General features: G+C 41.5%; 1 protein-coding gene across 3 annotated transcripts in view; it reads left to right on the top strand.

The window, feature by feature from the left end:
- cluha (clustered mitochondria (cluA/CLU1) homolog a) overlaps positions 1–26,196 on the top strand; it is a 49,260-nt gene extending 23,064 nt beyond the window's left edge. For 2 of the 3 annotated variants that reach the window (XM_034169349.1, XM_034169351.1), the window contains exons 7-27: positions 1,888–2,013; positions 3,975–4,122; positions 4,229–4,321; positions 6,967–7,401; positions 7,553–7,812; positions 7,903–8,312; positions 12,979–13,080; positions 13,895–13,995; positions 14,563–14,715; positions 14,873–14,935; positions 15,030–15,274; positions 16,368–16,452; positions 16,544–16,697; positions 18,196–18,335; positions 19,382–19,462; positions 19,543–19,668; positions 19,777–19,898; positions 19,984–20,077; positions 20,168–20,302; positions 20,398–20,471; positions 24,631–26,196. In XM_034169349.1, coding sequence (XP_034025240.1) covers positions 1,888–2,013; positions 3,975–4,122; positions 4,229–4,321; positions 6,967–7,401; positions 7,553–7,812; positions 7,903–8,312; positions 12,979–13,080; positions 13,895–13,995; positions 14,563–14,715; positions 14,873–14,935; positions 15,030–15,274; positions 16,368–16,452; positions 16,544–16,697; positions 18,196–18,335; positions 19,382–19,462; positions 19,543–19,668; positions 19,777–19,898; positions 19,984–20,077; positions 20,168–20,302; positions 20,398–20,471; positions 24,631–24,760 — 3,277 coding nt within the window. In that variant the 3' untranslated portion in view covers positions 24,761–26,196. The remainder of the gene's footprint in view (positions 1–1,887; positions 2,014–3,974; positions 4,123–4,228; positions 4,322–6,966; positions 7,402–7,552; positions 7,813–7,902; positions 8,313–12,978; positions 13,081–13,894; positions 13,996–14,562; positions 14,716–14,872; positions 14,936–15,029; positions 15,275–16,367; positions 16,453–16,543; positions 16,698–18,195; positions 18,336–19,381; positions 19,463–19,542; positions 19,669–19,776; positions 19,899–19,983; positions 20,078–20,167; positions 20,303–20,397; positions 20,472–24,630) is intronic. The other variant, XM_034169350.1, reaches the window with a different exon arrangement.
- The last annotated feature ends 260 nt before the right edge of the window (positions 26,197–26,456 follow it).

The following is a 26,456-nucleotide window of genomic DNA, read 5'->3' as shown; positions in this document are numbered from 1 at the left end:
CCTTCCTGACACAACTCCACATTACATGGAGAAATGTGGCAGGGGTGGGATTTGAATCCGGAGCCTTCTGAACTGAAACCAAGCGCATTAACCACTTGGCCACCACCCCTGCTACTTTCTTGCCACCTGCTGTTGGTCTTTTTTTTTTTTTCATACCGGGGGATATAGCGATCATCATGTCTCGGTTTGTCCATTTTTGCTTGTTAGCATGGTATCTCAAGAACTAGTTGACCAGTTTCATTGATATTTACCAGTTGATTATGGTGACCTTGGGGTCAGTTTCAAGGTCACAGTGAAATATTCAAGATATTGTCATTGCCACCCTTGTTGGCACAATATCTGAAGAACCACTTGACCAATTTCAGTCGTATTTAGCATAAGGGTGTACATCAGTGATCCCCGACACTTTGATTTGTGGGGACCCTGGGGGGAGGGAGGTATATATGTCATCTCCTGATAACTCTTATTTCTTGAGATGGGCTAACACTATGTAACAAATTTTTATTTTTGTTTTGTTCCTGGGTACACAGTGTGTTTTCCTAACCTGTTATGCCTTAAATAAATAGAAAATAGCTGTTATTCCACAGAAACGTTGCTTCTGTGATCAGGACAATGATATTTTGAAATTTGTCTGTTTTCAAGAATATTCTCGATTCGCCTTCACTACTACTGAGTAGTCTTCTAGAATATTCTTTAACTGCTAGAACTGTCCAGAATTTTTTTTTAGAAGTTTCCAGAATTATCTAGAAATTTCAAGAAACTTTTAGAACTTTCTAGAACGTTAAAGAAAATAAAATCAAAGTTTGTGCTGAATGTAGTCATTTTTCCATAGACTTTAGACATAAGCAGTTGAAATATAACACTTAGAAGCCAGGAACAAAAATTGTTACATAGTGTAATTTGTCACTCAGTGACCTTCACTTCTTTATGCAATCATTGACCTCCAAACCAACATTACGTGTAGTTTCCTTCCATAAATTGCTGGTCATCTGAGCATTTTTGTAGTTTTTCGACGCTGTTGTGAAGGTGGTCATATTTGCAGACATCCTCTGCCAAACTTTCCTCTATTTGATCTGTGATTGAAATGTAATTGCTGGACGCGCTGCAAACACTATATGGGGGAGACAAAGGAGTGGAACTGGACAAATGACCAGTCACAGCCTGTGCGGTCGACGTGCAGATTAAAATTTTTGCAGGTACACCTTGGGCTATGAGAGAGGGCCTCAGAAAGGGTTCGCAACGATGCAGGGGGCTCTGTGTGGCTACGGAGTTGTGGATACGGCATAGCATAAATTGGGATTTAGAATTTAAGTCATCTTGGCATTGACTTGCGGTTGTAGCATTTTGAAAACGGTCTTCTGTTGAGTTTTGTTTTGTGTGATAATGTCATTAGACATTTGGCAGCCATGGAGCCGTCACACTGATTACTTCAGGAGGAGCACGTTGTACCGTGAAGGGTCAACATTCTGCAGGGTTTGTTCCATCAGTCATCAGCAAAGTCTCCTGTTTGATGCAACAAATCCAGCAGAGTGGCGACCTTTCAGTTGGCCATTTCTGAAAAAATGGTTTCCTGTTTAAAACTGCAGGTGCAGCACTGACAAGTTTCACTCGAATGTTTTTTCTTTATTTCATACATTACAGTCACAGGGACAAGTTTTCCTGTCAGTGATGTGCAGTGTTTAGAAATATGCAGCAGTGGTTACTGATCTGACCATTTCAAATATAGAGTGTTAGTTTTCACCTGATTTGTCTATTTTCTCTTTGTAAAAAGGTTGCAGCCATAGTTTAGAAAGTAGTAGTTTATAATGCCATAGCAATTTTACATACATCGATGAGGTGAAGGGAAAAAAAATCTGACTGGCAGTACTGTGCATGTGTGTGTTGCAGATCAACTACTTACACTTTCAATCCCAAACCAGCCAATCCGAGCTTCCTGAGCCATTCTCTGGTGGAGCTGCTCAGCCAGATCAGTCCTGCCTTCAAAAAGAATTTTTCTGCTCTGCAAAAGAAAAGGCAAGCAGGGAGCACACTTTCAGGTTCACAGAATGTCTTCTCTCCAGACAGTGGCTGTTTTCTAACAATGAAATGCAATAATGTATTTATGTGAAGTTTTCAGTTTTGTGGAGCATTAAAACTTGCATTTCATGCATCGCCTCAGCATGATTTTATTACGTCTAAAAAGGATGTAATAAAATCATGTGTGTTTATTTCTTTGTCTGTCTGTCTGTTAGCAAGATTACGTAAAAACTACTGCACGGATTTTGATGATGTTTTCACCACAGATAGATGTTAGACCAAGGAAGACTCTATTAAATTTTGGAGGCGATCCAGATTCTGGATCAAGTTTCACTTTATAGAGGCTGTGTAGGATTGCGTCAAAACTACTTCACGGATTCTCATCAAATTTTCCCCACAGACACATATTAGGTCATGGAAGACTCCAGTACATTTTGGAGGTGATCTGGATTCTGGTTCAAGATTTCACTTTATTTAAGCTTTTAAGGATTACTTCAGAACAACTTCACGGATTCTCACCACCAAATTTGCACCACAGATAGATATTAGTGCATGGAAGATGCCACAGAATTTTGGAGGTGATCCAGATCCGGGTTGGCGGATGTCAGAAATCTCTGATTGCTCTTGTTGACTCTATACTGTGCAAAGTGTTTTCTATGTGCTCATTTTTTGAATGTTTGGTTTGTGTAGTCTCTAAAAATAACTGCTTTATTAACATGATCCAGATGAGATGGCTGATAAACGTTTTCAAATTAATTTAAAGACAAAATGACAAGGAGACAGTTTCATTGGAAGACATTGGGGAGGGTGGAGAGAGCATTAAAATAAATCCAGGAATGTAAAGCTGAGCTTCGTGTAATTGAATCTGTCATGCTAGTGAGGTACACTATTAATTGCTTGTAATTTGGCCATTTTCACATCTTACTTGAGATGAAACAAAGTCATTAATGAGCAGACATTTATGAAAAGAAATGTAACACATTGCAAAAAAGAAAATAGAATTAGGGCTGAAACGATTAGTCGAGTAACTCGAATAATTCGATTACAAAAAATGTTCGAGGCAAATTCTGTGCCTCGAAGCTTTATTTAACATTGTAGTACATATGCCAGGCCTGTGTGTGGCGCTGCAACGTCCGCAGCAAAAAAAAAAAGACTGGAGCATAACAGCTAATCAAATTAGCAACGATGACTGCTTTCCAGCGTGACACGTAGAATAAAATAAAGCCTTTTAAGAGAAAGATGGTCCACGCTGATCATCTGAAATAGACTTACTGTGCATTTAAACCGAAGCATTGTGTCTGTTTTTAAAAAACACACGGTCTGCTCTATGTGGGGAGGGACTATTGACCCGGCGGCCGGCTGCTGTCTCTCTCTGCCCAGTGTGAGGGGCTCTCAGACCAGGCGAGTCACAGCTCTGTCCCCGGCTACATTGACAAACAGCAGAAGTTCACTCTTTCTTCTGTTTACCTCAGACTCACACTGAGTGTTGCACTTTTTAATTTTTGGTTTTTGGGGCAACACACAACACTCCACAAACACGGTAACTTAAACAAAATAATAAAAAAAAAAAAACTGACTGAGGTCTGCATGTTCAACCTCCAGCTGAAATGCATCTGCTGAATTGCAGAGAAAGAGGGATTAAAAAAAAAATCACGCAGGGACCCAGTACATTAACCTTTGAAAAAAAAAAAAAAAAAAAAACAACAAAAAAACAAAACGTTAAATTTTACAAGTTGGAGAAACCAAAACAGAAAGCCACATCCCATTGCCATTTCAGCAAAATGCCAACACTTTGACGCAGTGACATGGTGCCATTGCTGGACTATTGATGTTTAAAAACGCAAAAGTACTTTTTTCCGATTAATCGCCAGAATAATCAATAGAATACTCGATTACTAAAATAATCGATAGCTGCAGCCCTAATTAAAATAACAATTCTTGCTTTGGACTTGACACAGGGTCCAGCGCCACCCGTTTGAGAGGATAGCAACACCTTTTCAGGTGTACAGCTGGACAGCGCCACAGGTAGACCACGCCATGGACTGCGTTCGAGCAGAGGACGCATACACGTCTCGCCTCGGCTATGAAGAGCACATCCCAGGACAGGTTAGGAACACCTGGTCACTTCATGCTATTGTGTAAATAATGAAAATTTAACTATTTTATTTTTTTGAATTTTTCAATAGTTGAATTGTGGTTTTTACTTCTCCAGACGAGAGATTGGAATGAGGAGCTCCAGACGACCAGAGAGCTTCCCCGGAAGAATCTGCCTGAACGCCTGCTGAGAGAGCGAGCCATATTTAAGGTACTGTTCACGCTTTAAACTGGTGGTTCTGTGGTATAGGAGCTGAATTCCATGTGAGGCTACCTGTCTGTGTTCTTGGAAAATGAGCTGCATCTGCATTGTTCCAGGCCACCCAGATGTAAATAGCTTCTGCTTTCAGCTGCGAGTAATGTGATAACCAGATTTGCATGTGTCTGATGGGCCACAGGGCCGGGAAAGGATTTGCCAGCTCTCTTTCTTTCTATCAAGGTGACCTTGTCATCTTTGTGAAGCTGCATCTCTTTAACGCGCATTGTTTAATCTTTGCAATACTTTCTGCACAATAACTAAAGAAGGCCTTGCTTAAATGAAATCATTTCTTGGTGGTGTATTTGGGGAAGCTGTAGGAAGATTCCTTTCAAAGGTGGCATTCATCCCTCATCCATTATGGATGCCACAGGCACCATCTTGTATTTTGTGTTTCTGCACAGTAAATAAAGAATGCCTTGTTTGATTGAAACCACTTCTTGGTGGCATTTTGGTGAGGCTAGAGGAAAGTTTCTTTTGAAAATGTCAATTGTTTTGTCTCTAATATGGCTGCTATGGACACCATCTTGGTTTTTATTTCTTCACAATAACTAAAGAACAACTCATCTGGTGATGAATTGGGGGGAGGCTACAGGAAGGTTCCTTTAGAAAATGGGGGTCAGTGCATCACATACAGTTGTGAAGTGACAATCTTTTGCTAGTGAAATAGACCATATACAGTGGTCCCTTGTTTATCGCGGGAGTTACGTTCGAAAAATAGCCCGCGATAGGCGAAATCCGCAAAGTAGTCAGCGTTATTTTTTTACAATTATTATAGACGTTTTAAGGCTGTAAAACCCCTCACTACACACATTTTCTCACTTTTCTCTCCTGTGTAAACACTCTCAAAGTTCAAGCCTTAGTAGAAAAATAAGTCCAGTATTATAGAATGAAACCAAAGATCAAAACCTGTTTTCAGGCCCAAACATTGTTTGAGAAATAGAACGTTTTCCTATAAATAATTATGATGGCTTTTAGAACTAACAAATTTAATTTTAACGATCAACCTACGAGGTTGGACACATTAATAGTGACTGACCAGTATTTCACAGTTCCTCTGATCACGCCTCTTTGTCCTGGTGCCGCTGTCGCGTCTTTTCCACTGAGTGACACCTCGGTGCAGGTTTCTTTTTCTGAGTGAAGAACACAGTTATGGGTAGTTGTTGGCGCTCTTTTTTTCTTCTGGGCGAGAAGATTCTTATAAACAGACACACGCAGAACACAATGCGCGTGCTGTTTCTTCGCTCACTGCCTCCGGTGCTACCGTTGCGGGACGGATGCGGGACCCGCAAAGAATCCAAGTCATTAAAAAGATAGAAACTTCTCTCAGTGGCCATGGAGCTCTGTGGCTGTGGTTACCAAGACCATGCAGCGCTGTGGATTTTTCTGCAAGAATTCTCTCCTTGCGGGCTGCTGGAGCGCTCTGCATCAAAACAGCAAGCGTAGTCTCTGGACCTGTTGCCAGATTTTGGTGGCAACTCTGCACAGCAGACAGTGGGGCGGTGTGAGTGGCCTGCTGCGGCGTTTAGCGAGCACGCAGACTCGGTAAGCGCATCGGAGGCAGTGAGAGTAATCGCGGTGAGGCCGACCGGCCTGCAATGCTCTGTTTAAAAAAAAAAAAAAAAAAAAAAAAAAAAAAAAAAAAGCATGCAAAATTGCACTAAAAAAAAAATCCGCAAAACTGCAAGGCCGCGAAAGGTGAACCGCAATATAGCGAGGGACCACTGTACAATGTTTAAAGTATTAGTCTTTCATAATAGATATAATTTCCAGACTTCAATATCACCTCTCCTATAAAACCATACGACTTAACCTCTCCTTATTTTAAGTCCAGTCATCGCCTTAGCAGACCTAAGGCGACGACTGGATGTCTTTGATACTAGATGTCTTTGGAGGGTCCATGGGTACTTGTGAAAGGACTTTGTATCAAAAAAGTAGATACTAAGCAAGATTAAGATGAGGAGTATTACTTGTATTGTGAGGGAGCGTCGGCTTCAACATTCTGGCCATGTGGCCTGTTTCTTTGTGCAAGCTCCGTCACGCAGGTGCCTGAGTGTTGAGGACCTCAGTAGCTGGAGAGGGTACGACCACATTCACCTGGATGCAGCAGATATATGGTTATTTTGGAAATATGGGAAAGGCCATTTGTCTCTGGGTGGTTGCCATCTACTGTAGGACGCAGTGCGATTCCATGGTGTTGTGGATATGGCAAAGGCCACAACCAATGGAATGCTCCCAGACTTGACTTGACCAACTTAATCTATGAGCAGGGGCAAATGACACCATTTGCATGCAGTCACTCTTGTTTGTCTTCAAGCATACCTACTTGTTGAATGCTGTCATATAAATAATCCTTCTGGAACAATGTGCCTCTTTAGAATTGTGGGCCAGCTGATGCTGAGTCACTCAAGCTGCTGATGTGCTGTGAGGCCAGTGTATAATGTGTAAAGGCTCACTTTGTATATTGTACACACATTGCACCCCTCCACACACACACTTGAAATTTCCTGTTTTTGCATTACATCACAAATGCAGTTCTAGAAATACTCACCTTATTTTTAGGCCGGTAACACCAATACACTTTTTTAAAACTGTTACAGGTTCACAGTGACTTTGCAGCAGCTGCCACCCGTGGTGCCATGGCAGTTATTGACGGCAACGTAATGGCCATCAACCCAGGTGAGGAAACGCGTATGCAGATGTTCATCTGGAACAACATCTTCTTCAGCCTTGGCTTTGATGTGCGGGACCACTACCGTGAGTTGGGTGGCGATGCTGCCGCTCACGCAGCGCCCACCAATGATTTGAACGGTGTGCGAGCTTACGGGGCAGTGGATGTGGAGGGTCTCTACACTCTGGGGACAGTGGTGGTGGATTACAGAGGTTACCGTGTCACGGCCCAGTCCATCATCCCGGGCATCCTGGAGCGCGAGCAGGAGCAGAGTGTCATCTACGGCTCCATTGACTTTGGGAAGACTGTTGTGTCTCATAGCAAATACTTGGAGCTGCTGGAGAAGACCAGCAGGCCACTCAAGGTCAGGAACTGAAGTTCTGCTTTTGTGATTATTTACCTTATTCCATATAAACTGACTTTCCATTGTAATTATTTCAGGGTGAAATCCAGTCTTTTGTCTGTATATTTGCAGCCCCTCTTTCTAACACATTATTGTAATGTACAAATTTTAGGTTCACAGACACAACGTGCTAAACGAGAAGAATGAGCCTGTGGAGCTGTGCTCCTCCGTGGAGTGTAAAGGCATCATTGGCAACGACGGACGCCACTATATCCTGGATCTTCTTCGTACCTTCCCTCCTGACCTTAACTTTCTGCCTGTGGAGGAAGAGGAGTTGCCGCTAGAGTGTCAGCAACAAGGATTCCCTCACCAGCACCGGCACCGCCTGGCATGTCTTCGACAAGAGCTCATTGAGGCCTTTGTTGAGCACAGGTAGGCATGTGTGCAGCGTGTCAACATGACTGTAAGTCACAATTGGACAGCTGACTCAGTAGATGAACTGTTGATTTGTTCACACCTCAGATACCTCCTCTTCATGAAGATGGCAGCGTTACAGCTCATGCAGCAGAAAGCAAACAAGGACACCAACAAGATCACTGCACCCAATGTCCTTGCTCTGACTGTCACAGAAACGTCCCCAGACACAAACGCTGACAACAAGATGCAGAAAACTGATTCAGACGCTTCAGTCACACCAGCTGCAGATAGTCCTCCTCTGGCAGACATCACCTCTGCTGCCTCACTGGCAGCGAATGGCAGTGATGAAAACTCTCTGAAGCTCACATGTAATGGGCCTCTAGATCCTGCAGTCACCCAAAATGGTGAATGCAAGAGCCCGCTGGAGGGTAAGGAGCTTGACGAAAATATTCCAGGATTAGCTCAGGCCAAACAGCTGGCGGAGACCTTAGTTGCTGAAGACGGATCTGGCATTGGTACGTCCAAGAAAACTCCACTTGGAGGAAATGCAGCAAGTCCGGAAATGCAGGGAGAGCTACTTTGGTGGATAAATAATCTTTAATCAATCAGAAAACACACACACACACATATATACATATATATATATATATATATATATATATATATATATATATATATATATATATATATACACTCAACAAAAATATAAACGCAACACTTTTGGTTTTGCTCCCATTTTGTATGAGATGAACTCAAAGATCTAAAACCTTTTCCACATACACAATATCACCATTTCCCTCAAATATTGTTCACAAACCAGTCTAAATCTGTGATAGTGAGCACTTCTCCTTTGCTGCGATAATCCATCCCACCTCACAGGTGTGCCATATCAAGATGCTGATTAGACAGCATGATTAATGCACAGGTGTGCCTTAGACTGCCCACAATAAAAGGCCACTCTGAAAGGTGCAGTTTTATCACACAGCACAATGCCACAGATGTCGCAAGATTTGAGGGAGCGTGCAGTTGGCATGCTGACAGCAGGAATGTCAACCAGAGCTGTTGCTCGTGTACTGAATGTTCATTTCTCTACCATAAGCCGTCTCCAAAGGCGTTTCAGAGAATTTGGCAGTACAGCCAACCAGCCTCACAACCGCAGACCACGTGTAACCACACCAGCCCAGGACCTCCACATCCAGCATGTTCACCCCCAAGATCGTCTGAGACCAGCCACTCGGACAGCTGCTGAAACAATCGGTTTGCATAACCAAAGAATTTCTGCACAAACTGTCAGAAACCGTCTCAGGGAAGCTCATCTGCATGTTCGTCGTCCTCATCGGGGTCTCGACCTGACTCCAGTTCATCGTCATAACCGACTTGAGTGGGCAAATGCTCACATTCGCTGGCGTTTGGCACGTTGGAGAGGCGTTCTCTTCATGGATGAATCCCGGTTCACACTGTCCAGGGCAGATGGCAGACAGCGTGTGTGGTGTCGTGTGGGTGAGTGGTTTTCTGATGTCAATGTTGTGGATCGAGTGGCCCATGGTGGCGGTGGGGTTATGGTATGGGCAGGCATCTGTTATGGACAAAGAACACAGGTGCATTTTATTGATGGCATTTTGAATGCACAGAGATACTGTGACGAGATCCTGAGGCCCATTGTTGTGCCATACATCCAAGAACATCACCTCATGTTGCAGCAGGATAATGCACGGCCCCATGTTGCAAGGATCTGCACACAATTCTTGGAAGCTGAAAATGTCCCAGTTCTTGCATGGCCGGCATACTCACCGGACATGTCACCCATTGAGCATGTTTGGGATGCTCTGGACCGGTGTATACGACAGCGTGTACCAGTTCCTGCCAATATCCAGCAACTTCGCACAGCCATTGAAGAGGAGTGGACCAACATTCCACAGGCCACAATTGACAACCTGATCAACTCTATGCGAAGGAGATGTGTTGCACTGCATGAAGCAAATGGTGGTCACATCAGATACTGACTGGTATCCCCCCCCAATAAAACAAAACTGCACCTTTCAGAGTGGCCTTTATTGTGGACAGTCTAAGGCACACCTGTGCACTAATCATGGTGTCTAATCAGCATCTTGGTATGGCACACCTGTGAGGTGGGATGGATTATCTCAGCAAAGGAGAAGTGCTCACTATCACAGATTTAGACTGGTTTGTGAACAATATTTGAGGGAAATGGTCATATTGTGTATGTGGAAAAAGTTTTAGATCTTTGAGTTCATCTCATACAAAATGGGAGCAAAACCAAAAGTGTTTAGTTTATATTTTTGTTGAGTGTATATGCGCACACTCATTTTATGGAACATTTAGATTTACTTAATTAAATGTTGGAGTAACGTATTGACGACAGCCACCTGGCTAGCTGTCCCTGTTAATTCCTTAGTTTGCATTGGGGAAGAGTGTGCCGCTCCCCCCACACCCCCAGCAACCAATCTCTAATAATTAAATCCTTTGCCTTGGGGATTGGCCCAGTAAAGTAATTCTTTCCATTAATCAGTTTTTGATTGTAACAATCTCACATCCACTGATTGGTGTGCGTCATAATTAATTCTGAATTGAGGACATGTTTTGTGAATGATCTGTGATTAGTGGGTGACAGGTTATGCCTACACTAAGATTAATCTGAAATTTGAAAACACACTTCTGAGCATTACTTTATTTTTGTCTGTATTTTGATTGCAGATGAGAATCTTTTGGATAACAATGCTGTTGTTGAGTGTGACTCCCCAAATTGATTCCTGATCAGTGTTTCTGTGCGAGATAGTGTAGATCTACACAAGGTTTCAGCATCTGTGCAATTGTTTTCTTTGTTGCTCGATACAAAGATTTTGCAACACCAAACTGTAAGTTAAACATAGAGGGATTCAGTTTTCAATTTCAGTTTATTTAATTTTGTATAGTGCCAAATCACAACAAAGCTGCCTCAAGTGCTTCGCACAGTTCGTAACAAACAGATCTCATTTGGTACTACAACCATTGGCAATAATTGTGGAATCACCGGCATCGGAGGATGTTCATTCAGTTGTTTAATTTTGTAGAAAAAAAGCAGGTCACAGACATGACACAAAACTAAAGTAATTTCAAATGGCAACTTTCTGGCTTTAAGAAACACTATAAGAAATCAGGAAAAAAAAATTGTGGCAGTCAGTAATGGTTACTTTTTAGACCAAGCAGAGGGGAAAAAAATATGGACTCACTCAATTCTGAGGAATAAATTATGGAATCACCCTGTAAATTTTCATCCCCAAAACTAACACCTGCATCAAATCAGATCTGCTCGTTAGTCTGCATCTAAAAAGGAGTGATCACACCTTGGAGAGCTGTTGCACCAAGTGGACTGACATGAATCATGGCTCCAACACGCGAGATGTCAATTGAAACAAAGGAGAGGATTATCAAACTCTTAAAAGAGGGTAAATCATCACGCAGTGTTGCAAAAGATGTTGGTTGTTCACAGTCAGCTATGTCTAAACTCTGGACCAAATACAAACAACATGGGAAGGATGTTAAAGGCAAACATACTGGTAGACCAAGGAAGACATCAAAGCATCAAGACAGAAAACTTAAAGCAATATGTCTCAAAAATCGAAAATGCACAACAAAACAAATGAACGAATGGGAGGAAACTGGAGTCTGTGACCGAACTGTAAGAAACTGCCTAAAGGAAATGGGATTTACATACAGAAAAGCTAAACGAAAGCCATCATTAACACCTAAACAGAAAAAAAACAAGGTTACAATGGGCTAAGGAACAGCAATCGTGGACTGTGGGTGACTGGACGAAAGTCATATTCAGCGAATCTGCATTGGGCAAGGTGATGATGCTGGAACTTTTGTTTGGTGCCGTTCCAGTGAGATTTATAAAGATGACTGCCTGAAGAGAGCATGTAAATTTCCACAGTCATTGATGACATGGGGCTGCATACGTTGATATTTTGGACACTTATCCCATCAATTGAAAGGATGTTTGGGGATGATGAAATCATTTTTCAAGATGATAATGCATCTTGCCATAGAGCAAAAACTATGAAAACATTCCTTGCAAAAAGACATAGGGTCAATGTCATGGCCTGCAAATAGTCCGGATCTTAATCCAATTGAAAATCTTTGGTGGAAGTTTAAGAAAATGGTCCATGACAAGGCTCCAACCTGCAAAGCTGATCTGGCAGCAGCAATCAGAGAAAGTTGGAGCCAGATTGATGAGTACTGTTTGTCACTCATTAAGTCCATGCCTCAGAGACTGCAAGCTGTTATAAAAGCCAGAGGTGGTGCAACAAAATACTAGTGATGTGTTGGACCGTTCTTTTTTTTTTCATGATTCCATAATTTTTTCCTCAGAGTTGAGTGATTCCATATTGTTTTCCCTCTGCTTGGTCTAAAAAAGGTAACCGTTACTGACTGCCACAATTTTTTTCCTGATTCATATAGTGTTTCTTAAAGCCAGAAAGTTGCCATTTGAAATTACTTTAGTTTTGTCATGTCTGTGATCTGCTTTTTTTCTACACAATTAAACAACTGAATGAACATCCTCCGAGGCCGGTGATTCCATAATTTTTGCCAGGGGTTGTAGATCTTGATTTCCTTCCACCCCTAATTTTTCCAGTGTATTCCTTCAGATGCCTTTGCAAGGCTATAATGTGCCGTAGTACCGAAGTACTTTGTACTTCTCAGAAAGTATTTCTCATTTTTTGTGATTTTGTCAGTTTTACTGACATGTAGAATCCATCCATGGGGGGGAAAAGGTGTAAAAACCATCAACTTAGGTCTGGCTGGTGGTACAGCACAAGTCTGTTGCAGCTGTTGACGTGTTGGTGCTGCAGAATGACAAATGAAACTAAAGCGAAGGGTTTACAGCTGATTTTGACTCTGACAACAGATGGTCTCTCACAGATAAAACGCTGTGACCTTTGCTTTACAGGATGTGACAGACATTTTCTTAATAATTAACCCTCTCAAAAAGCAGTGTCTTTAAATCTGTAAATTGCTTGTATTGAGATTGAGTGCTGGGAAGTGTGTTTTCAGATTTGGGTTGTTTGGTACATGTGTGGACATGAAATCTTTTCCTCTTCAATCGTGTTAACTTGAGCTGTTGTTCCTCAGTGTAACTTATTGCATATTTCCCTTCTATCTTTTTCTGATCACAAACAGATCCTAAAAGCCGAGATGTCGTCCTGAATGCCTGCAAAGCAGTTGGCTCCATTAGCAACACCAGTTTTGACATTCGCTTCAACCCTGACATTTTCTCACCAGGTAATAACAATAATAATATAAATGATGTATTTTTATTTCGTGCGTGTGCCTTTCCAGGCACTCAAGGTCACCTTACAGCTATTACAAAAACAAAACTATATAAGGACATGTTTAAAAAAAAAAAAACACTGCAAAATCAACTCCAGCGATCATACAGAATAAACAAGATAAAGTGAAGTTTTGAGGCAGAATTTGAAAGTGGAGAGTTGATATCATGGATGGGTTGTGGGAAAGTGTTCCATAGACTAGACACTGAACAGCTAGAAGCTCTCGTCCCCATAGTAGAAAGACAGACTGGACATGTAGTGAGGAACGTGGAGGAGGAAGACCAAATAGTGTAGGGATGAAGGAGGGTAGAGAGGTACGAAGTTGCCAGGTTTTAGAAAGGTAGGACTGACTGACATGAATAATTCCACATGAAATATGAAGATGTTTTTGGCTTTGGAGCTACAGTTGAGTTGAAGGTGTGTCCCAGCAGAAGACTGCCCCTCCCTGAGCCTGGTTCTGCTGGAGGTTTCTTCCTGTTAAAAGGGATTTTTTCCTTCCCACTGTAGCCAACTGCTTGCTCACAGGGGGTCGTTTTGACCATTGGGGTTTTACATAATTATTGTATGGCCTTGCCTTACAATATAAAGCGCCTTGGGGCAACTCTTTGTTGTGATTTGGCGCTATATAAAAAAAAAATTGATTGAATTGATTGATTGTTTCACGTATCAAATCCTCAATGATTTTTCAGCTGCTTTGCCTTGGACTTGTCAGTCTTGGTGCAGTTTTAAGAGATAATGCACTGAAGTGATGTTTGTTCCTTGTCCAGGAGTGCGTTTCCCAGATGACGGTGCAGAAGATGTGCAGAAACAGAAGCAGCTACTCAAAGACGCTGCTGCCTTCTTAGTGTCCTGTCAGATCCGGACACTGGTCAGTGATGCAGCTACTCTGTCATAATCAATACTGTGTGTTTTTTACTGCATTAGGGGTTCTTGTTCAATCTAGCTGGATTTGTGTTAGCCACTTCTCAAAGATGTGGACAGTGCTGGGATCTAGGAGAAAAATGTTAATGTTTTTGCTAGAGGTGCTGGCATTGGAAAGTATTGGAAAAGCTGAGGCACACAGGCATGCACCCTGTATAATTATACTAGGTGAATGTATTGATGCATGAATGAGTCCACCCCCTCCTGTTTAACATAACCAAAAACAGTAAATGCTATTATCTTGTAAGTTTCCCATTTAAAAGGGTATATAGTGAAGAAAAACTGATTCAACTTTGATGCATCAGATTAATAAAAATGCGAGTTTGTTTTTAATTTTGCAATATACCATATAAAAGTCTGTCATCTGATGGATATGTCTGGTTGCAAGAACTAATCTTATCACATACATGATGGAAATGAGAAGCAGGTGTGATTCAAGTTGCATTTAGTTTGATAGCACCTTGCTTTTCATTTTCCAAAGCTTAGGTCCAAGTTTTGTGTGCCATGTATGCAGGTGAAAGATTGTTTGGACCACAGTACCCTGCCCATGGATGGTGCTACTCTGACAGAGGCTTTGCACCAGCGGGGCATCAATATTCGTTACCTGGGCACCGTGCTGGAATTTGTGGATAAGACTCCTGCTAAAGCACAACTTGAACACTTCTACGTGAGTCTGACCTCCTGAATCTCAATATAACACCACATAAATTTGAATTCTTCCCCTCTTCCTCCCCAAGTAGAGAATTGGCAACATTCTACTACTTCCTAGTCCAGATCAAATTTTTGAGTCTTCTCTATTAACGTGTTGTTATTCTGCGCTTTAGAGAATAGGAATCAGTGAGCTGATCACCAGATGTGCAAAACATATCTTCAAGACTTATCTTCAGGTTGGTCATAATAAACATCCGTTATACATTTATGTCCAGACAGACAATTAGATTAAATTTGGCACACATTTTAACAGTTGCTCGTGTCTTATAGGGTGTGGAGTTGTCTGCTCTCTCTGCTGCTGTAAGCCATTTCTTGAACTGCTTCCTGAGCTCCTTCGCTGACGCTGTTGCCCACCTGCCTCCCGATGAGCTGGTATCTCGTCGAAAAAGCCGTAAACGTCGCAACAGAGTTGCCGGCAGTGGCGATAACACTGTCTGGGCGAGCCTGACGCCCAGTGAGTTGTGGAAGAACATTGCCTCTGAGGCCCAGAGCTATTATCACTTCACCGTACAGTGGTGAGTACTTTCATGTGATTCCAGTATTTGCCCTGAAACACATTTTTGGTTGAATTATACATTAACTACAGCATTAAAAACTGTACTTACTATTAAACAAAAGTCAAGTCTGAGAGCATGCACTGGTGCTATGCTTTGCTGCATTCTCGACACCACAGAACTGTTCTGGGTGGCAACCACCCAGGCAGACAACTGACCCATTCCCACATCGTCTGTCTGCTTTAGCCAGGTGAAATGTGGACATCCCCTTGGCCTTCTCCAGCCTTCACCACCCCTGTGCTAGGACAGCCCCTGTCGTGTGTTTCCCACATATACCTACTCAATCAATCAACCAACTTTATTAATCCCACAAGGGGCAATTTCATTTGAGTAGTCTGTTAAAAAAAAAAACAAAAAAAAAAAACACAATAACATAACATATAAGAACAGACTTGAGTTAAAATGAATAGCAAGAATAAATAAATAAAAAATGGCAGACCTACCGAGCATTTTAAAAGTCGAATCGCCGAAGGGATGAATGACTTTAAAAACCGGTTGATTCTACAAACTGGAGAAGCATAACGGCGTCCTGAAGGAAGCAGAGAAAACTCTCCTAAAAGAACATGACCTGACAAGGACAAGATGCTTTCAGCCATCTGGAGGATCTGTTGTTTACAGAAAGAGTGTAAGTCTCCTTGTTTCACTCCAATACTCAAGTCACACCTGATTTTTAAGTGGTGTCTTCCAGATTGACTGAGTACACCTGATGGGAGGGTTAAGGTTAGCTGTGCTCCACTGGGAGTGGAAAAGGGAGAGTTAGAAAACATGCAGGACAGGGGCCCTTCAGGAACAGGGTTGGGCACAGCTGCCTTACAGTGCTGCAGAATTCTCCAATGTTTTCCACAGGGACATGGTTGATCTCCTTGGCAGTACTGATCCTGACCTGACACTGAAAACAAAATTCATAGCTTTTAAAATTACAAATTTTGGTTAGTGTAGTTTGGATTAGGATTGATTCGGTTTTTGCTTTTTATTTATTTTTTAGCAAATGTAGTGTTTCGACTTGGCTTGTGATCATCACTAACAAATGTCTCGCCTTTAACGAACTGTGCAGTGAAAGTGTGGACCAGGTGGTGGAGAAATACGCTCTTCAGAAAATCACGTTGCTGAGAGAAATTTCTGTCAAAACTGGCATCCAGGTAACTGAATCAGTCTGTCATGCTGAGTGCATCACAGCCACGATAAACTCTCCTGCACTTTCTTCACACGGCTTCTACTTTTGTTTTCTAGATTTTGATCAAAGAGTACAACTTTGACAGCCGCCATAAACCAGCCTTCACAGAGGAGGACATCCTGAATATTTTTCCTGTTGTGAAGCACGTAAACCCGAAAGCCTCAGATGCCTTCCACTTCTTCCAGAGTGGTCAGGTCAAAGTTCAGCAGGGTGAGACTTGCGTTTTTGACAAAAATGGACTTAAAACAGTTTTAAAACCTGAATGCACCTTCTTCTCCTTCTTTTGGCTCCTCCCATTAGGGATTGCCACAGCAGATCATCAGTTTCCATCTCACCCTGACCTCTGCACCAACCACCTGCATGTCCTCCCTCAGCACTTTCACTTCCCTCTTCTCCTCCTGCCTTTGGCTTCATCCTCAGCTTCCTTCTCCCTATTTTCCCTGGGTCCCTCAGTTGCACATGTCCAAACCCTCTTTATCTCACCTCTCTGTCTTTGTCTCCAAACCATCCCACCTGAGCTGTCCCCCTATGTTCATTCCTAATCCTGTCCATCATCGTCATTCACAGAGAGAATCGCAACATCTTCAGCTTTGCTTCCTGTGTTTTTATTAGCGCCACCATCTCTAAGCTGTACAACATAGATGGTCTCACTGTGGTCTTGTAAACCTTCCCTTTCACTCTTTCAGATATCCTTCTGTCTCAAATCACTCCAGCCACCTTTTTCAACCCACTCCACCCAGTCTGCACTATGTTCTTCACCTCTCTAACACCATTACTCAAGTATTTAAACTGAACAACCTGTACCACCTCTACTCTGTGTAACTTCACTATGCCACTGTGCTCCCCCCTCATTCACACATGTACTCCATCTTGCTCCTACTGATTTTCATTCCTCTTCTCTTCAGAGCATACTGTATCTCCACCTCTCCAGCCTAATCTCAGCCTGCTTCCACTACAGTTCACGATGTCATCTACAAACATCATAGTCCATGGAGACTCCTGTCTGATCTCATTCTTCAACCTGTCCATCACCGACGCAAACAAGAAAGGGCTCAGAGCCGATCCTTGATGTAATACCACTTCAATACATCTGTCATTTCTACTGCACATCTCACTGTCACACTGTCCTTGCACATATCCTGCACCACCCTCACATACTTCTGTGTCACACTAGACTTCCTCATGCAATACTCTTGACACCCTGTCATAAGCTTTCTCAAAATCCACAAACACACAGTGCAACTCCTCCAGTACAAACATTGCATTCATAGGGCTCTTTCTTGTCAAAACCATATTGCTGCTTGCAGATCTTCACCTCTTTTTTCAGCCTAGCTTCTGTTAATTTTTCCAATATCTTCATGCTGTGGCTGATCAGCTTTATGCCCTTGTAGTTACTGCAGCTCTGCACATCACCCTTGTTCATTACCAGTACACTTTTTTTTATTTCATTAAGTAATCTGGTCAAAATCTCCACTTGGTATGACATCTGCACCAGCTTCCTTTCCACTCTTCATAGCTGTCCTCACGTCGTCCATACTTAATCCATTGCACTTTCCAATTCACACTCTCCCCACCATCCGGCCTGCTCTCCCTCTCTGACCATTTTGTTTTACCTAACTGTTAAATTAAGGTAGGTATTGTACTTCCTGTTCCTCTGGGTGGTTAAAAATGTTGACCCTGTCTTACCTTCTTCATGTGTTGCCTGCAGGTTTTCTGAAGGAGGGTTGTGAGCTCATCAACGAGGCTCTCAACCTCTTCAACAATGTCTATGGTGCCATGCACGTAGAGATCTGTGCCTGCCTGCGGCTGCTGGCACGCCTTAATTACATCATGGGTGACCATGCTGAGGTAGGGACACTCTCAAAACACAGGTGCAGATCAGCAATGGAATGGAATACTCTTCCCAGGCAGTTGACAGGTGTGCATTTTATTTCTGCCACTGAACTCCACCAAAAAATAAATGAAAGCAAATATGCACACCACTATATATATATATATATATATATATATATATATATATATATATATATATATATATATATATATATATATATATATATATATATATATATATATATATATATATATATATATATATATATATATATATATATATATATATATATATATTAATGTGTGTGTGTCCAAAATATGTCTAATTATGATATAATAACCTGCACATTTGAACCACAGTTGCATAGCTGACAACAGAAACGTTGTACAGTCAGATCCACAGAATGTCCCTGCAGCCTGTCAGTGCTTTATATGCAGATATGTGCTGCAGAAGAAAGTAGAAACTAATAAATATGGCAATTGTGCAAGTGAGACTGACAGTAGCAAGTTTGAAGAGGCACTGCCTTGTTTCAGATCTGCTGTATGGGAACATTTTGAGTTTAGCATTCAAAATGATGAAACGGTAATAAGACCATACACAATCATTGCTTTGTCACTGCCAGCTACTCAGTTTCATTTTCCATTGGCAGGTGGAGGAAGGACCCTTCACATATTTGTGAAAACACATCAACCTCTTGCTGCTGGCTTTCAGTAATAATTTGTGACAAATTCAGAGCAAAAATAACCTGTCAAAGATCCAACATATTGCAGAATTTATTCAGCAGTGTCCTGGTGACCCAAAAGCTTGTTGCAAATTATTTTTCTCCATTGCAGGAGACCTTGTCAGTGCAGGTCAATCTTGACTTGCTTCACATAATGTTGATCTTTGTAAGGGTAAACCCCAAAAACCCTGTTTTTCACAATATGAGGTTACCATGATGTCAAAGCTGTTTGAGTTGCATTTTTGTATGAAAAGCATTAAACACATACATGTAGTAGTAGTAGTAGTGTCTTACCACTGCTTTAGTTGCATTAGATGATAATCATTTATTTACCCGCAGGCTCTCAGCAACCAACAAAAGGCTGTTCTCATGAGCGAAAGAGTGCTGGGTATCGAGCACCCGAACACAATTCAAGAATATGTAAGTTGTCCAGTTCAGGATTCCCCCCCACCCAAATTTCATGTCATTTTTACTATCCCTTATTTGTCTATCGTGTTTAGATGCACTTGGCTCTGTACTGCTTTGCCAATGGCCAGCTGTCGACTGCCCTGAAGTTGCTTTACCGTGCCCGGTACCTCATGCTGTTGGTTTGTGGGGAGGACCACCCAGAAATGTCACTGTTAGATGTAAGTACACTCTTTTCTAGGCCCTGGCATAGATTGTGTGGAACGCTTTTCAAATGCATTCATGACTGAAGCCTGTTGTTGGTGTGCGTTTCATGTTCCTGAATACAGAGTAATATTGGTCTAGTGTTACATGGAGTGATGGAGTATGACTTATCTCTGAGATTCCTTGAGAACGCGTTGGCCAGCAATGCAAAATATCATGGACCACGATCCCTCAAAGTAGCCCTGAGGTAGGGACAGATGCTTCATGTTTATACATGTTTAAAGACTAACCCTGCATGATTTCACACACTTTGTTTTTTCTCCCCCTCTCAGCCATCATTTGGTCGCAAGAGTTTACGAGAGCAAAGCTGAGTTCCGCTCGGCTCTCCAGCATGAAAAGGAGGGCTACACCATTTACAAGAACCAGGTAGACTCATGTGACTCTGGAAGCTTGAGCTCTTTTTTTTTTTTTTTTTTACGTTTCCTTGACTCAAGATCGTTTTGTTGTTCCCCCCAGGTGGGTGAGGCACACGAGAAGACAAAGGAGAGCTCAGAGTACCTGAAGTATCTCACCCAGCAAGCAGTGGCTCTGCAGAGAACCATGAACGAGATCTACAAAAATGGCTCCAATGCCAGCATCATGCCCCTCAAGGTGAGTGCACATGGTCAAACCTTCTTTTTGGACTTCTGATTTGTATCATGAGATTAGCAGTGATGAAGTTTTTGTTGTTTTCCCTCTGTTTGCAGTTCACTGCTCCCAGCATGACCAGTGTGCTGGAACAGCTCAATGTCATCAACGGCATCATCTTTATACCTCTCAGGTAAAACAAAAAAAAGAATGTCCTCACCCTTTTTTTTTTTTTTTTTTTTTTTTTAATTTATTTATTGTGTGAAGCGTTTTCTTTTTATAAATAAAGATCAATTATCTTAGATGTTGTTTAATTTTGCAGTAACAGACAGGCAGAATTGTTAATGGCAAGTCTGATTCCACTCATTTGTAATAGAGGTGTAACTGTACGCCTCCCTCTTGGTTCAGTACGAATCATAGTTTCAAGATCATGGTACTGTTCAACTTGGTACATTCCTGTCAGGTTTCCTCATACAGGTAGAGAATGAAACATTAACACAAAATACAGAATTATGGAGCAGAGCCATGTAAAACATTCCACAGCTGCCTTGAGGATCTCTTTCCATAACCTAAACATTAAGATTGAAGTTTTTACATTGCGTTTTGACTTACAGTATTAATGGCAAATGATGCCTTCTGCAGAATATTTCTACAAAGTACAGTTCTGTGATTTTTGACTCCAAAAATCAACAGATTTCTTGGAATCACCAAACAAACATCTGTGTTTGGTGAAAATCGGGCAGTTAAAACAGAAGTTAATGCACTGACAAGATTTTATTGTCAATTGTGTCTGTAGCATGGCCCAGGCAGTGGGTCACCCCTTTGAGTCTGGTCTGCTTGAGGTTTCTTCCTCAGAGGGAGTTTTTCCTTACCACTGTCACCTGTCTGCTTGCTCTAGGGGTTGGTAAGGTTAGACTTTACTTGTGTGAAGCGCCTTGAGGCAGCTTTGTTGTGATTTTGCGCTATATAAATGAAATAAATTGAATTGATTTTACAAAGTATGGGCCAGTGACCTTGACCTTTAACCTTTTGACCCTAAAATCAGTAGGCTTCTTGTTGTCAACATATTGAATGATTGACTGACTTGAGTGACTCCCTGCACATAGTTACTTACATCTCGCCCACTGGCTGCACCACGGGAAGAATGAACGTCTGGACGTGACAACATGATTCATAGTCAGTGGTGGGCACAGCTAACCAAAAAGTTAGTGTTGATAACGCATAATCAGCTAACTGAAAAGTTATCTTTTATAAAGCTAAGCCAATAAACCACCCAAATATTTATCAGAAGCTACAGCTAACCGATAACTTCCAGTATTGTCTCAGTACACTTGCAACTACTAACAAGCTGATTTTGAGTTTTAATACCATAATCGCTTCTGGTAGCATCAAAGGCGGCCACAGACCCAAACAAGAAGTGCTGACTGCTGGAAGCTCCTGTTTACTACATAACTTCCAGCAGAGAAGCAGTTGAGAGGAGCAGCGAAGGTCTTGGAAAATAAAGCAGTGCTGATTTATGGTTTTGAGTTATAAATAAAATTAATACCGATCGAATAACTCCATTAAGGTCAATTGTCATTTGTACAAAGTTTAAATATATCTTTTAATGTTAAATAATGCACTAATTCTGAAGTTTTGTAACAAACACAGACAGATGTCAAAGGGATTATGGGTAAAATGTATCTCTGCTAACACTGGTTGACTCATTCATTCTATGTAAAAACCAACACATTAATGTGATGTGTGTATTGGTGTTTACATATAAATGTGCTTTTGTAAAATATGCCATTTTTTATTTGTAAAAAAAAAAAAAAAAAGCCAAGTTGTAATTAGATAACTGTCTGATACAACCAGTGTCAGAATAAATAGAACACTGCCATCTACTGGTGCCCAGATGCTCAGTACTTAGGGAAAATACTGCTATGAACACTACTGGCCAGTAGACGGCAGTAGAGAGCATGAAAACTTGCCAAAACAAAATTCCAGATAATCCATGTCTGCTACGTTTAAGATGCGTGGAATTTAATAAGCGCAGACTGAATTTCAGACATCTTGTATATATTGCTCTGGAACAAAGACAACAGACAGTGTTTGACATAAGCAAGACATTAAAGAGCAAACAGGAATCGATTGCAGTGATTCCAGTTGAAAATAATGGAGAAGCAACCTGGGCTTTTTCTGGCATTTTTACATAAAACAAACACAATAACGTCTATAAAACCAGCGAATATATTCATGAGAGTTTTAGGCACAATATACAAAGAGTTTAATGCTGTTGTCTGTGTGGAGCCTGATCAGAGCGTCTCAGATGTATTTCTTCTGTCGTGAATGTACTGAGATTACCTATAATGCACCTGGACACAGCATGTCCACACTAAAACCTTCAAAATTAGTGCATTACTTTAAAACTAAAACATATATCTGATATTTTCACTTTATAAAACTTCAGACATGGTGTTAATTTAAATAACTTGTCTTAAATTAGTTTGGTTAAAATTTTAACCATAAGTTAAAACTGTATGCCTCTGGATACCTTGGGTGATCTTGCCAACGTATCAGTATGGGGTCAAAAGAAATTAGCTTTTTTTTTCTTTTCTGTGACCAGTTCTCCTTTGCCTGCAGAGGATAGAGTGGGTTCTTCTCGAACCAGCTCTCCTCTGTTTGTAGAGGATAGAACTGCGCATCTGCAACAAAACATTTAATAGGTAGGTACTCAACTGATTTTATTCTTCATAAATGTGTGTAACTGTTAAGCTTTGTTCACTATGTCTGCAAAAATGTTAGTGGTCTAAAAATTATTGGACCAAAACTTATTGGAAGATAATTGTCCAATGGTGGTTTTCAAAGTTATCTGAAAAGTTAATCCGATAATCAATCAATCAATCAATTTTTTTATATAGCGCCAAATCACAACAAACAGTTGCCCCAAGGCGCTTCATATTGTAAGGCAAGGCCATACAATAATTATGTAAAACCCCAACGGTCAAAACGACCCCCTGTGAGCAAGCACTTGGCTACAGTGGGAAGGAAAAACTCCCTTTTAACAGGAAGAAACCTCCAGCAGAACCAGGCTCAGGGAGGGGCAGTCTTCTGCTGGGACTGGTTGGGGCTGAGGGAGAGAACCAGGAAAAAGACATGCTGTGGAGGGGAGCAGAGATCGATCACTAATGATTAAATGCAGAGTGGTGCATACAGAGCAAAAAGAGAAAGAAACAGTGCATCATGGGAACCCCCCAGCAGTCTACGTCTATAGCAGCATAACTAAGGGATGGTTCAGGGTCACCTGATCCAGCCCTAACTATAAGCTTTAGCAAAAAGGAAAGTTTTAAGCCTAATCTTAAAAGTAGAGAGGGTGTCTGTCTCCCTGATCTGAATTGGGAGCTGGTTCCACAGGAGAGGAGCCTGAAAGCTGAAGGCTCTGCCTCCCATTCTACTCTTACAAACCCTAGGAACTACAAGTAAGCCTGCAGTCTGAGAGCGAAGCGCTCTATTGGGGTGATATGGTACTACGAGGTCCCTAAGATAAGATGGGACCTGATTATTCAAAACCTTATAAGTAAGAAGAAGAATTTTAAATTCTATTCTAGAATTAACAGGAAGCCAATGAAGAGAGGCCAATATGGGTGAGATATGCTCTCTCCTTCTAGTCCCCGTCAGTACTCTAGCTGCAGCATTTTGAATTAACTGAAGGCTTTTTAGGGAACTTTTAGGACAACCTGATAATAATGAATTACAATAGTCCAGCCTAGAGGAAATAAATGCATGAATTAGTTTTTCAGCATCACTCTGAGACAAGACCTTGAAAATAATGAAAACATTATCTTCGATAATTAGCGGATTAGCGGAACTGTGCCCACCACTGTTCGTAGTCAGTTGTGATTTTGCTACCCCTCCTTTTTTTCTTTATTTCTTTCTGGTGGTCTACTTAACTTGTGTAATGACACAAAAAACTTTGGTTATTCTGTGTGGAGTCTTTATTCTTTTGCTTGGTTTCCTCCAAGAGTACATGTAAGTTAATTTGTGACTAAATCATTTGCTGGCTTGTTTGTATGGATGGTTGTCTGTATGGGTTGGTACGGCGATGGACTGGACTGAGCCCTGCCCTGAATCTTTCGTCAGTGGTGGAATAAACTCTGTCCTCCTACACCCCTCAGACATCTTAAAAAAAAAAAACAAAAAACAAAAAAAAAACTAACAAATTAACAAAAACATGCTGTCAAGATACTGGGTTTTGTAAGAAATTATTTTTATTAAACACAAAAAGTGAGCTAAATATACATAAATAAATATGCTGAGGTGATACCAGATCTGTGAAGTGAAAGATAAGTCTATTACTTTATTTTCCTCTTCAGCCAAAAGGATCTGGAAAATTTAAAGGCAGAAGTGCAGCGGAGACAGCAACTCCAGGAGCTTGGGAAAAGCGAGGAGCACACTGCAGACAGCCAACTGGAACTAGATGATAAAATTCCCATTGATGATTAACGTCCAACCACTTTCTGCTCCGAGGGAGGCCGTGATACAACCGAGCCTGTGGACCCAAAGAACCAGGCACTCTATAACAGCAGCATTGAAAAGGAAGTGGGGGGGGATGGGGGGGTCAGCACAGTCAAGAGAACTGTAGGCCTAGAAACAGAGCAGGAATTTCCTACAAGGTAGGAGGAGAGGGTGGAGAATGTACACACAATGTGGAATCCAATGTAAAGAGCAACTGAAGAGAACTTGTCAATGAAGCTGAGCAAAAAATTACCACGAACTGTTTGGCATTGCTGCAGCCGCTGGAAAGACCAAGAACGATCACGACAGTGTATACCAGAGCCTTATCCGTTGTACCATGATTCATCAATGCTGCTGCTCCGCCCTCACTTTTCATGTTTTACAACCTCCAAGAACCAATACTTCAGCCACTGACTGTAGCGACTCGCCTCTCAACTTCGCTCCAACTCTCATTGAGCGCCTACCCCGTCCTCGAGCTCAGGTCTAACTGTGCACTACCGCCGGAACAGTCACTAAATTTGACTTTTCATGTTGTGCATCAGAATGTAAGTTCCCACCTACAGCAGTGACCCGTCGCTCTCGCACGTCCCTGCTGCCTAACTAATCCAGTCACCACATCAGTTACATAGTGTCGGTGCTTGAGTTGTCTCCTGCTTCCTGTTTCTCTGCAAAAATGGACGTTGAGCTCTCAATCAGTCTTGAAGTTTTATTCACTCGCTATATTGTTTAACAAACATTTGATCAAGATGCACAGGAGCGTGAAGAAGGTATTGCAGAGCTGTTGATTAATTTAAGCCACGTGTGTTTTATAGAAAATGTATTAAATGGGGAAAAGGTGTACAAATCTCTAATGGGTTTAGACGCGTACCTGATGTTGATGGAAATGCAGATTTGAAAACGTCCATCTTAAGCAGTAGATGATATAATAGCTGTTTAATCTATTTTTACACATTAAAAGAAAATGTGCATGTGTGTACGTGTGTGACGGTGTGCGTCTCTGTGTATTCCAACATAAAATGGATTGTTGCTGCTGCAATGTAGTTCCAACGGATGCTGATGTTTTATTTTTGTGTGTGGGGGAAAAAATCTGCTGGATGGCTGGTGCTTCTTCTTAAAACAAGGTAAACCCGATCATGTACGGATTTATAATGAAAGCAGCTTCATCACCGTTTAACAGGTGTTCAGCATCGGCAACCACCACCAAGCATTTTTCTTTGCCTGCCTCTTATTGCATCTTTTCATTTTGAATTGGAACAGTCAGGTGTTCACTCGTGAGTATTTAGTGCACTTTCTCTTGCTGTTTGAACATGATTACAGCACTACATAAAATGAGATAAAAGAAGGGCTGCTTCAGTCTGTTGTACCAAATAAAATGACAAAGGTGATAAGATTTAGCTATTTCTCTACTCATGCAATGTATCCCTCCAAATGGCAATTTATTACATGTTGCCGTGTCTGTCTGTATGTGATTAAAGCAATAGAGAGATGGTGCTGGAGTTGATGTTGGACTTTATTTTATGAAATGCAGTTGTTGCTCGGTGCAACATGCAAGATGGTTTAATGACATGTAAATAAGCACGCCTTACGAAGAGCAGAAGGTGAGCGCTTCATACTGCACAAAGAAAGACGCACACGAGCAAATTAGCAGAAAACAAATACAATGCAAGGCATCAGAGGGCTGATG

The sequence above is a fragment of the Thalassophryne amazonica genome, chromosome 4 (genome assembly GCF_902500255.1).
Source record: "Thalassophryne amazonica chromosome 4, fThaAma1.1, whole genome shotgun sequence".
In the NCBI taxonomy this organism is placed as follows: domain Eukaryota; kingdom Metazoa; phylum Chordata; class Actinopteri; order Batrachoidiformes; family Batrachoididae; genus Thalassophryne; species Thalassophryne amazonica.
The sequence above is the reverse complement of the archived record's forward strand: the minus strand, read 5'-3'. Positions and strand labels throughout refer to the sequence as shown.